Source organism: Topomyia yanbarensis, chromosome 2 (assembly GCF_030247195.1).
Source record: "Topomyia yanbarensis strain Yona2022 chromosome 2, ASM3024719v1, whole genome shotgun sequence".
Lineage (NCBI taxonomy): Eukaryota > Metazoa > Arthropoda > Insecta > Diptera > Culicidae > Topomyia > Topomyia yanbarensis.
The window spans coordinates 173,729,598-173,742,681 of NC_080671.1; the positions used below are offsets into that span (position 1 = coordinate 173,729,598).

General features: G+C 40.9%; 1 protein-coding gene across 14 annotated transcripts in view; it reads left to right on the forward strand.

Moving 5' to 3' along the window:
- The window catches only part of LOC131682154 (dual specificity tyrosine-phosphorylation-regulated kinase 2), a 382,133-nt gene that overhangs the window by 235,692 nt on the left and 133,357 nt on the right, over positions 1 to 13,084 (forward strand). For 6 of the 14 annotated variants that reach the window (XR_009304031.1, XR_009304030.1, XM_058963403.1 and 3 more), the window contains exons 2-3: positions 2,489 to 3,197; positions 3,404 to 4,006. Coding sequence is in view for 12 of the 14 variants with exons in the window: in XM_058963403.1 (XP_058819386.1) it covers positions 3,989 to 4,006 (18 nt within the window). In the remaining 2 variants the exon portion in view is untranslated. Of the gene's footprint in view, positions 1 to 2,488; positions 3,198 to 3,371; positions 4,007 to 13,084 lie in introns of those variants that run through there. The other 8 variants (XM_058963409.1, XM_058963404.1, XM_058963412.1 and 5 more) reach the window with 8 other exon arrangements.

A 13,084-nucleotide genomic window follows, 5' to 3' on the forward strand; every position in this document is an offset into this window, starting at 1 on the left:
GCCGGCCTGTGGTTCGGGCACCAGTGAATTTAGTGGTGAAGGATCGCCGTCGGGGGAAGCTAATTGTAGAGGAGTTTTCGCTTCCCCGGCTAATCGCAAAGGATCCTAAGCGCCCGCCCCTCTCGCTGTAGAGGATAAGCCGAACGAGCGTTGCTCTCCTCTACAGCTAAAAGCCAAGGGAAGCAGGTCGAGCAACGGCTTCGCCTGGGAAAAACACTGCTGTGTCTTCCGGGATTCTTTGCGGGGAGCAAAGAATCCCGGAAGGTCACCACCGTCGCTAGGGAGGTTCCAACAAAGGAGCCAAGCTCACCTTCCTAGCTAAACGCCAAGGACCGCTGCCGGAGCAGCCAACGACATTCCGGGAGAACTCGGCCGTTGTAGTCCCGGCCGGTTCCTCCTTCCCGCCATCGCCAGCAGCAGCGAATCTACAAAACGACCAGCAGTGGAGAGTAGCGGGGGAGTAAAGTCGGTAAATTGTAATTGATTTTGTTTGTTTACCTTTCCTTGTTACGAAAATCCGAAATTCTGTAGAGGCACCTAGGCCGCCCCGAAAAGAAAGTTCCGCCGGGCAAACAAGAACCCGAGTAGTGGGCTAACCCCAACTTACCGCTACTTACACGCTACAGGTAACAAGACATATCTCGCGAGGAAAAATTCTCACATTGAAAGATTTAAAAGGAAAACTACATGTAAGTGTAAGGTCACTGGGAGCCAGTACATATTAATCCAAAGTTCCCATTTGCGACCATAGTCTTGTGAGGCTAGTTGAACGATCTATTGGGTTACTGATCCAGAGCCCGTTTACCATAAGACGCTATGAACGAGAAAATGCTTCTTGTTTAAAAAAGACATCTAATGATTTTATGTTCAAGAATACATCTAGAGCAGCAGTGTCGTGAACACACCAGTTATAGCCATCAAAACCATCCTCTCAAGATGGTTTAACTATTACTGGATTGTCGTGACTTCTCCCTTGTGTCATCACACAAGACACCCGTATGGCAGTATTGGTCTAACCATTTTTGTGCTTGGATTTGAGTCCCCAAGATTTGCCAACGGGCTGTCTTCATTGGCCTAAGGCCATGTCAGCTTTCTTGATTCTGAAATCGACGTGAACTGACTAATTAAGTTTTGAGTCAAGAAGTACCCCAACTTGCCTTACTTGATCGGTGCCAATAATTTAAAATTTAAAATAGAAAAAACGGATGAGCTCTTATTCCAATCCTTCGTTGCGTGAAAAGCATCTTCGGCAAAATCATATAACGGAAACCCAAATTCATTAGGTTTCCTCCACTAGCCATCGGCGATGAGGTTCTAAAAAGTGGTGACAGCTTGCCACCTTGAGGACATCCGCAGCCAGTAAGCTTCTTTATATCTACCTGTCTTAACGATGAGCATAGATGTCAGTTGCTAAGTATTGCTTGCATCCAGTTCGTGAAATATTAAGGTACTCCATGCCATTGTAATGCTTCCAAAATTGATTCGAAAGGCTCGTTGTCAACAGTAATGTCAAGTCAATGCGACTTGAATATCGTTCCTCATAGTCACTATCAGTGAAGATTCTAAAATTACATTTTAATCCACAATTTTACAAAATTTCAGTAATTGCTTTACGTATTAAGGTCATAGCAATTATTTGTTATTATTTTAAGTTTATGTTTATGACGACTAGGATGGTTTTATCTGGATGCATTTGAACGGCTGTCTCAGTCAACAAAAAAAATAAAACGAATGTTTTTTACTGACCCCCCCCCCCCCCCCCTGGGCAGTAAAAAACATTCGTTTTGCTTTTTTGTTCACTGAGACAGCCATTCAAATGCATCCAGTTATTTTTTTAATTTTCAAAATGCCAAATGTGTTTTGCATCCACCCAACATCAGAAACATTTTCCCCTCTGGTCGTTTTCAACAACGACTCTCCACTCTTTATGAGAAAAGTAATGGACAAAATCATCGACGCCTCTAGTCTAATCGAACTACTATATCTAACTAATAAAGGTACTATGCTTCATAACTGTGTCACAAAACGCAAACATTTTTCAATTTTTCAGTTCAAACTTCACGGACTAGCTCAACCTTCAGCAGATGCCTGCACTGCTCAAATTAACGGTCTGAAAATAACATGTTATCAGTGGATTCCCATTCACTCCAAAATTCTCCCGAATAGAATATTCCCTGCTATCTGTCCCGAGTATAAAATGTATAAGCGCATAGTGAAAGACCAGCACCAAAACAAACAAAGCAAACGCGCTGGCATGTAGCAGCTGATTTTTATCACTCCACTACTGGCGTAGAACCAGGAACTGAACGAACTCTGGCTCGTGTATCGCACACCCTACTTCGTTCGATCGTTCGCTCACCGAAATGCACATTTCAATCGAAATGCACCCTCATTCCTTTTACCAAATGCAATGCACCTCACCAAGTTGTTTTCTTTCTCTCTTTCTCGTTTCATGCTCCCCCGTGCTTACCAACCTTGTTTTGGACAGAAATTAGCTAGAATATGTACGTCTCATGTTCCAGACACAGCTAGCACGTGTGCCCCGAAGAACAGTGGAGCGTAAACCGGTTCGGCCACGACCGATGCAACAGCGGTCCCCCCGCGACCGGAACCACCCAGCAGCATTAGCATTGTGTGTTTGGTAGTAGTGACTAGGTGACTACCACCCAACCCAACATCCGCAGCAGCAACGCGAGAGTGAGCGAGTGAGCCAACAGCGCTAAACCGAGGCAACACAGCACTCACGTATCGACAGACACCCGTCGAGGGTTTTCCTTTAGCCAACAGTCAGTCTCAAGCCGTCACTCGGAGTTGTTGTACGGCGGATTAGTTCTGAAGCGCTCGAAATAAACGCGGCTACGCGAGACGGTCGAACGTGACTCTAGCGAATAAGTGGTAATCGCGTTCAGTGGTCAAAGCTTCGCTTTACTCAAAGAAAAAAAACATCGCGCCCGTGGAAAAGTGACCGCCGATAGTGTTCTGAAATCGCCTTTGTCTCGTGGTCAGGGCCGGTGTTTCACTGTTAGCCCAAGTGGGTAGTATAAGATAAGCATAGGGCAAGGGGTACTTTACTAGAGATTTCCTGCATTTTTGCAATGCATACGCTTGCATTACAGTCACATAAAATCACTCACGGTGCGTTTGTGCAAATGAAATAGTGCAAATAAAATAGGATTTTAGACGCGAGTATTGTGTTTGTGAGTTATATGTTTGGCAGATTTCAAATTTTAAGTTTGTTCTAAAGTTTTAGTTAGTAATTACCCACTCGCATATTTTAGAGTGGGTAGTACTACCCATACTACCCACGTTATTCGCCGGTCCTGGTCGTGGTTAGAGGGTTTTTTTGGTTTTTTTTGTTCACATCTCACCAGAATAAAACAAGCCAATCAATTAACCTCTGCAGCAGGTAAAAGCAGAACGAAGACGAGTGTGGTAGGAAAAGAATAGAAAAAAGTAAAAAGGCCTAAAAGCACCGTTGTTGAAACTAGTGTAGAAGACTGAGAAAGCGAGCAATAATTGCATCTAAAGTAATTCAAATCCTCCCTGCTCTCTATTTCTCCAGCGTGTGTATGTGCAATCAAAAAAAGTGTTTGATAAGTAGGAAATTTTTGTTCAGTGTGGCAAGGAAATATTACCGCTCGAAGTTGAATCGTTGGTAGCAGTGCAAAAGCGTAAAGTGCAACCGTAGTGGGTGAAATCGCACCGGAGTGGGTTACACAAGAAGTTTTTTCCCCCAGCGCAGTCAACGTCGAAAAGAATAGAAGATAAGAAGTTCACACAAATAAAAGAAAAACAAGAAGAAATTAAATGTGCTCAATTTGCTGCGTGATCTGAGGTGTTACTTCAACCAAATGCAGTTTCTTCCCGTAGACTAAGCCCGTGCTACAACCTGTACCAACCTACGGAAAAAAGAAGCGGTTCTACTTAAGCTTAAGCTGCACCTTAGCCAGTTGGCAAACCTGCACGCCATCGTTGCAAAACTGCAATCATGTTGGATCGTGGACCAGTAAGTATATCGTTGGAGTTTGTACAGTTTTCTGCCTACCGTGCTTCTTTCTTAGGTTGCAGTTAATTTGCATTGCTATTCAGTGATTGAAAGGTTAGGCAATTTTAATGATTTATTGATTGAATTACCCAGTTCGGGATCCTTGATTTTATGCAATAACGACATGGAATGGTGGCTCGTGATCTGTACGATATTTCCAGCAACTCATTTTAATACTTGTTTATTGTATTTGAAAAGGACGACGATTGACATTATTAATAAAATGTTCAATCAAATAACTTCCGAGCAACTACAAAATGGCAAAAATCGTTTCATACTGTTTTTAGAATAAATCAAAATAATTCTTATTTCACAGGCAAACCAAAGTTTGCGTCTCTTGATTGTTTTTCTTGTTTGCGATAGTGGTCTAGATAGAAAACTCCTCTATAATGAATAATAAGTGTCACACTAAAATACTCTTTGGGCTTCCCAAGTTCTCGCTTCATTATGGTCCAATAGAACTCGATCGGACGAAATTCAGAGCCAGTTGGTGGATTTCTTTCCTAGATGACAACGCCACTCCAGCACATATTGACTTCTTCATTACTGGCAAAAGATATTCCGTTTTGTAAACACAGAAAAAAATATTTTGCAATTTTAAATTTATTTTCATGCCCATATTTGGAGCATGAATATAAATGTAAAATTAAGTTCCAACAAAAAAACACACGACTTGTCGTGCTTTCTTCAACAAATTCTATTATAATTCTACACGTGGATTGAAAATTACAGTTTCTTCAAACGGAAAACCAATGCACTTCAATGTATTTTTTACACGCTCATTGCTGTAAAATTAATGACATGTAATATTACACGAAGGAAAGTGTAAAATTCTATGCTTTTTGATGCTCTACTTGAGTGCATTGATTTTAACGTAATTTTCAATCAAAGTTTTGATTCAATCTTTGTATGTTTACATTCGTATGTTTACATTCGTTTAAATTTCATTATTTTTTGTGTGAATTTTACGCTTGGTGGCAGTTTCTGTGACGAAAATTATTATTTCGCTTTCCCCAGGTGCAGTTTGCCTGCAAAATAAGATATTTCGATATCTTCTTCTGATAAGAACGATCATCTTCTTTGAACCAATTATTTCCGATGTAACACTACTATCGTGGTACATGTTAGAAGTTATCTTTTTTTCCTTTTTTATTTCGACTATGTCAGTCATATTTTCTCTTTTACATTTTAACGACATTCAATTAGCTAGAGATTACTGGGTAGGGAAAGTTATGAAAATTAGAGCCATAGTACTCAAGTGCGACAAGAAGCAAGGACGAAACGGAAGAAACTGTCGAAATTCGCTTCGAATTGCCTGATTTGGCAGGCCATATGCACTTGTGGCAAACGTAGTAAACCATTCGTGATCAATGGCACCATGAACGGTGTAGTTTGCAACACTGACTGCCTCCAAAACGAATTTTGCTGTTTTTAAAACAGCTCTACAATTAATTTTTTAACGCGGTTTGTATTTAGGATTTGGCGAATAGTTGGACAAATCACACAATCCTTGAATGCAATCACTATTTTTTCTCTACTAATCTTCAGGGAGTCCATTTTCTACTACAAACAGTCCATGGTGATTATTTTTTTGGTTGTTCCTATTGGTCAACCTGAACGGTTTTGCTATAGCCGATCTGTTAGCGATATAAACTCAGAAAGCATTTTCTGTAGTGTAAATATACAATCGTGTTAATTTGATTTGATTTTGTGAAAACCGAATAAGATATCAAATTTTATTCTCGATTTGCTGCACTTATGTGTTTATTTGTTTCAAACATTAAACTGAATACTTGTTATATTATCAACAAGTAATTTGAACAACTCAATGAATTTTTAATTTACTTTCACTAACTGTACCAATAGGAGTTCTGTTTGATGTCATGAAGTAATTTTTCTGGCCCAACACCACATATCAATTCGGCATCCTCGAAGAACAGCATGAAATGTACCCATATTACTACTTTGTGTGACTCCTTATTTGTTGCTTAATTGAGAAAAAAAGAAATCTAGGTATAATTTTGCCAGACAAATAAAATTCTAGCCAGTCAGTAGACGTCCATTCGGCCCAAGTCTTCCTTTAAACTGCTATTCTTTGCCTTTCACTGATTTAGGCAAATTCCTTGTTAACGAAAAGCAGATTCCCGAAAATTAATTCAAATTAAGCTCATCCCATAAGGGGGTGTTCTACTCTTATGGATTCAAAAAATCGATTTTTTTTTCCTTTTTTTAATTTCAATCTATATGTATCTGAGAATACGCCAAAAAAGGATTTGGTGAAAATCATATTCGTTGACAATTTTCTGGGAACCGAAAGGTACCCATCTCCGGCCGTTTCTGAGATATTAAGCGTGACGCACTATGATGGCGCTTGTCTATGGAAAAATCATTGTTTAAAGGATTCACCAGTCCATTCTTGACGGTTTATGTATATGTGAGCGTCTGTGAATGGTTTCTTGGTTTTTTAGGGACTAGATTATCGTACGGAAGAAAGAATGCGTCGGACATGTTGCGAAGCATATGGGAACGAGATTACGATAACTGCAGAAAGAAAACAAAGGTATTGGTGGGAAAGGAAAGGAAAAGTTGACGGACAAATCAATCGGCCAGCTGACAAAATTTTATGGGCTGGCGATTCGGAGAAACTCAAACTTTGTACAACATATGCGAAATGCAATCTGGGATGACGAACACTGCTCGTCTTCGAACGAAAATCCCCAACACTCAAAGTGTTCTTCCTGCGAGGACAGTTGGTGCAAGTGGCGTCAGGCTGAAGTAAAAGTAACCTCAAAAACTTTCGCACATGTTAGGATCTACGAAACACATACACAAATTCTGGCAGGCAAGTGGTCAATGTTGTGACTTATTTGGTAGTCAACATTTTCACCCAAGGATTTTCATCGATCTTACAGGCTATGGCAGTGATGGGAATTACCTTGGGGACTGAAGCTGAAAGATGCGCTACTCGACTCGACAGTGAACGTATAATTCGTTCTGAACGCAAAGTGGGTGTCGCGGCAAAACAAACCCGAATTCAACAGAGAGAGCAAAAATGTGCAAAGCCAAAAATATTTTCGTGATGAGAAAGGTGAGCTCTACGGACCCGGTATAATAGATTATCTAGTAAGTTACTACAATCGAGTTTTAACCGAACTTCATCTTTAAACGCGTTTTGCCGAAAATAGTGTTTTTTAAGCGGCCAAGTAAGACTTTTTATAGAAGTACTGGTCATGTGATTTCAATAACTTGTTTCTCCAATTGTTCAAAAAACATGTCAATTTGTTCCATTTTTATGGACCCTAATAGGCCAAAAAATAGTGCGAATATTGGAAATTTTCAAAAATCGTTACATTAACTTTTACAAATTATAAAATAAAAGAAATCCCTCTCGTCTAAATATAGCCTGCGTGCCTATGATTATGAAAAATATGAGCTTTCTGATTACAGATTACCCAATTTGCCGCAACTTTACTTTAGCGGGACCCATGCAGTTTCAACATCAATGTTATCAATGAAGTTTCAAGGTCGCTTTCTTTTCGTCTTCAAAAGTAAAATTGAAAAGTAGAAACATGTATCTTCAAAATAAAAAAAAAGTTTCTAAATCCATTGAGTAGACGCTTTGAAATTTATTTCCAAAAAGTGCTCAATTTTAGGCCTCGCGAGTAGAAGACCCCCTTAAGGTCATCCTAGCGTCGGTATTTTCAGGAAAACCATAGAAAACAAAATAAGAGAACAACTAGCACAAGCCAAGTACAAGTATTGATTTCACCAAATTCTTTGAAGGTCAGCCTGTTAAGAAGCACTGTTTCTCAGTCGTTGGACAGTTGAATAAAATCCAATACCATACTTCAGCTTTTGAAGTGTTGCTAAAACAGGCACAATCTTAGTTGAATTGTCTATAGGTTTCACACAGCAAGTCTTTGGTTTACTCGTCAAAGATCTATGCTATCATGGCGACAAAATTGTACGCTGAACTGAGCGGCGAATTCGTCGCTGAGAAGGTAAACAACCTAACAGTTAGCTGTAGCTGATCGGCGATGAAACTTATGCGAAAACCAATTTCAAATAAATCCTGCGGCTAGAGCTTTACAAAAATGATTTGGCAAGAAAACTGTTCGTGTAGCTATAAAATCAGAACTAACTGTCCCATAATGGTCCAGTTACGTTACGAGAAGATCTAACCGGCTGCCACAACAGCAAGCTAAATTCACAAAATTGTCCACAGTTCCATCTAGTAGAGGTATATCACCAGTGACATTGGTCGGATGACGAATTGGTGAAATTAGCTTACCAAGACCGTGACTGTACTGTGTGTCGCAAAGTTTTTCGATAGGGGGTTGTGATATCGGTAATATTCCTAACTGAAAGTTTATTGTATACTATTAATTTCGCACTGAATTAGCAATTATTTTGAAATAAGGGATTTCAGAAACAATATGAATTAAATTTCCGAGATTCAAACATAAGTCTAAAATTAACAATTAAGCGTTTACTACAATGTTAGAGAGTTATTATAGATACTACCACAATTTTTTACTCAGAATATTTTAAAAAATATGTAAATTTTCTTGGAATGGCCCCTAGGTAAAATGTTGTTGTTCAGCGCCACTCCCGAAGGAGACCATTCGCCTTGTTCGGTTTGCCCAGCTATTGAGACCCCTCCTACGGGCGGGTACTATTTGTTTCTGAGTACTGGCTCCAGAATGGTCCAACTGGACTCAGGTACCTTGATTACCAGTCTGAAAACATTCGCTAGAGATCAACAACAGTATACAAAGAAGTCCTCAGACCGGTATAATTAATTAGCTCTAACGCTTTGTATCATCACGGGCAAAGATCTACTCAAACACAAGGTCCCCAATCGTGGCCGATTTAGGAAAGGTTGAGTCGAAGGAAAAAGGAGTCAACTCTGCTCGCTAAAAACGGAACGACCGAAAACCGTGAAACTGCCTACACCAGAAAATACCAAAAAATAGTGTTTACGCCGGGATCTGGCCGATACTCAAGCCCGAGAAAAGCAGTGAAACACAGGGCGGACGAACTGCACCAGAAACGAAAACAAGCTTGGCTGGCCCCGCACAGGCCAGCAAAAGGGCGTTCTTTTCCGCCTTCTTCGGACCTTTCCAGTCCACACAACACCAGAAAGTCGCTTACAACATAACATTTATTTACGCTATTTACATGATTGTTTTATTTAATTTCACTGCTTCTAATATTCTAAGTCCCGGTCTGTGGGGAAGCGGTCGTGCGACGTATGCACGGCGAGCACGACGCACAGTCAGTTGTGCTGGACTGTCTTGATCGGCGATAAACTTTGTACTGCCGTACTACCCTGCTGCTCCCACAGGACATGAGACGGCTGAAGGGGAAGATGACCCAGCCGTGTGCGATCATCTGCTTTCGGTGCTGCTACGGCGACGAATTTGCATGGAAACCGTCGGATTGAAAAAAGCATTGTTCATCTCCAGTGGCAATTGGCAGCAGTCAGCTGGGCAACGATGATCGTAGCGCAGGATTTGCCTTAGGTGATTGAGGCTGGAGAATAATTTCATCTGTGCGTCGGGGGAGAAAATATTTGATTTCGCACACTATCTGCAAGTGCCGATTTTGGAGGTCAAAATCATTTTTCTGGTGCGATGTTCACTTCTGCGTGAACAAATAGTTTACTGCAAAAAAACTGTTTAATCACTTCAACTCATAATTCGCTTACAAAAAAATATTTATTTCACATTTCGGGTCTCGAACCCAGGCCTTCCAACTTGCTAACTAATTTCCTCGCAGCGCGCTAACCAACATGGTCACTGCCTATTCTGTCTCTCTCCCTTCCCAAAGCATATCAAAAATCTAACTACCTAACGTGGTTTTCATCCGAAAATGAGTGGCTCAACTTACGGTGCGTGCATACAGTCGGCGTGTTTGCGTGTAATACAGCGATTTCATCGCTGACCTAGGATTTTCACGGGGTGGGAAAAATGAAACCGCCGAAAAAAAAACTTTATAATGATGGTTTCGAACCCGGGCTTTTTGAGCTTGTCACGAAAACGATGTCACTTAGCTCACTGAACCGGCATTTGCGGGTTTAAACAAAATTGATCATGCGCATGTCAAAAAAAAAAGAAATGAGTACTCACACTACCATGGTTTTACGTGGGTCGCTGATCCAGTCCGCTGGAGATGCTGATCCGGTTGCCACAAACGATTTGCCCGGTCGTTTGCTGGCAGAGTCTGACCTGATGGGGGTCACTGCATTACATGTTTCCCACGTGGGTTGATCGATAGTCGGTGCCCAGCAACTGGACGTATGCTGGCAACGACGCTGCTCCCTAGCTAGCGCGAATTTGACGGTCGTCGCTCTTCCGGATGGTTCACCGGGAACTTTGTAGCTAGATGGCGGGGTCAGAAGCGGTTGATGAGGGATGATGATCGGTGTGACAGGATGCTGCAGCTTCAAACCTGCACGAAAAACACGCATCCAACGACAAGTTGGAATTAGGGCACGCACTGCACTGGCCACCATTTGCACCTTACCTTAATTCGGGAATACCGACTCTAAACTACTGCTTCGATATGCGGGAAGCCACTTAACTTGTACGAGTTAGAACTGGGAAGGGAAAACTAATTACTGGCAAAACTGATATAGAGAATCTCACGATTTTTATCTTTTACCAACCTTTTTTTCAACCACACCGAGGCGCGAGAAAAAAAAAACTAAACCACTCCTGCCTCTTCCACGATCCAAAACAAAGTGAAAAATCAGATCTTTGGAGTCCTCAGTTTAAAGCATGAGTCATATCTTCGTGACCGGAACTACGCAATCGTTCACGAAATTACGCAAGTTTCCCCGAAGCCTTTTTGTATACGGCTTGAATTTCTTTTGAATATCCCCAGACCTCGATCTTCTACCACCAAATCCCGGGTGCTGCCGAATGGCTTTCAAAACCCAGAGACAAATAGTTTCCCCTCCACAATAGCTTATTCTGCGGTTAAAGGTCGCAGAAAGGGTTATCTCAAAAGCGGGGCGACGACTGCGTCGCGACCACCCGTCAAAAGTAACACGGCTCCAACCACGGCTGGATCCGGTGGGTGCTCAACCACTCATCTGACAGTTCATTCGAAGGAACTCCAACCAACCACTCACTCTCATTCACATTTCGGGAGAAATTACAGAAGCTTTTACCCATGCTGAGCGGACCAGTTATTCGAGGGGCCGCTCGATATTATTTACATTCATATCGTAGTACTACAATGTTTTTCATATATTTTCTCTGTTTTGAGCACAATTAATTCCCTTTACGGAAAATCAGATAAATGCATCAGTCCTGTCTGCTCTAACTCGGCCAGATAAGGATACTGTAATTGCTCAAAGCAACAGGATTAAGATTTTTGTTTACTGGTACATAGTGCGAACACAAAGAACATTGTGTTATATGTCTGCAATAGAAAACTACACCGTAGTGGTTGACTTTAAGTATTGACGTACCCATTCGTCTATTCGTGGGTATAAGAACAATGACAAAGATTTCGCACTAAAGAGATGATATGGCATTTGAAAGAAGCTTTTTCCAGATCTTCTTAACGGTATTCAAGTGATGAGAAAGCTACAAGCCTTACCAATAACTACATACCTGTCGATATCAAATTATAAGTCCAAGCTACGCACCAGATCACAAGTCAGTACGTTAGGCAGACGGCATATCAAGAAAGCCGAGTACCTGTTTGTGTTTCTAAAAATCATTTAGTACTATCAAAACTCATACAGTTTTTAATATCGTTTTTTAAATACTACTGTTTCCCGACAAGCGCAAAAGCTGTGCCTAGTACCTAGAAAATGGATTATTGAGCCTGAAAATAAAATTGAGTTGCGTGGGTTGGTTGAGTGATCTTATTTGAGGGTGGATAAGATTCACTATGATCAATATGATAATTATGTGCTCTTCTTGGGACATCATATCCAGAGATAGCGTAGGAGGCCGGCTACCCAAAAGGTACATGTTCGAATCTTGCCTGGGGGCGATTTTTTCACATAATTACTCCCGTTTAACTCATTAGCAAAATACTTACGCTAAATCCAAAAATAAAATGAATTGCAAACGTATACAAATTTTTGTGCTGCTTTTTCATATTGTACTTATTACTCTGTTGCATCAAATAGCCCTTTTATTAGATAAAAGACTTCGAGTTACCTAAGCTAACACTTAGAGCCATGCCATCTTTTCGGAAAAAAAACTTCAGCTTCGGAATATAGAAACTAGAGTTTCTAATACTGACCTTTTTTGGCGTGAGTCTGTAGCGGGGTACTGACACCCTCAGTACCGGTAGTACCGAGAAAATATCGGCATAAAAGTGCTGAAGTACGGTTTTCCTGATCATCTCCTTTGAACAGCAAGATTTCTTCCTCTTTTGACACCACGTCTGCTTTTTACACTCGCCAACAAATCACAATTCTCACCATTCAAAGCGCCTCATGAAAAATGTAAATTTATGTACTAAACCGGCATTAGTTCTCTTGTAGAAAAATATTAGCAAATCGAAACCAAATTAATTATATCGGAACACAGCGAATAATTAAATCCAACCAGAAACATTCTCAAAAAATCATTTCCCATTCGTTGTAAATACCTTGAAATTTCCAATAAGGCCGTTGTAATTATTTTCGACTCATAAAAATAGTTAAAATATTTTGTTCAGTACGTCACCGTTGTCCATAACCATTATCCTTAAAATACCACGGCGATATTTTGAAATGGGCCCTTCCCTGGAGCCGCCAGTGCAGTAAGGCCAAAACAACTGGCCTGATGCTACTAGTCCAAAACCGAACAGGAGCGTCATGTGGTGAATTCGGTGAATTTTGTGCCGAAAGACACGAACCCTTCGAAAAAATGCCACCTAGTGGAAAGCATTCGAATTGGTCATTTGAGAACTTTCCATGCCCGCACTAATTCTCACGCGCAGTGGTATTTCTGTACCACGAGCTGTACTGTAATATGGGATAATGCGTTAACGCCGGAGTCGTGAAGGTTACTATCTATAAGCAAACGT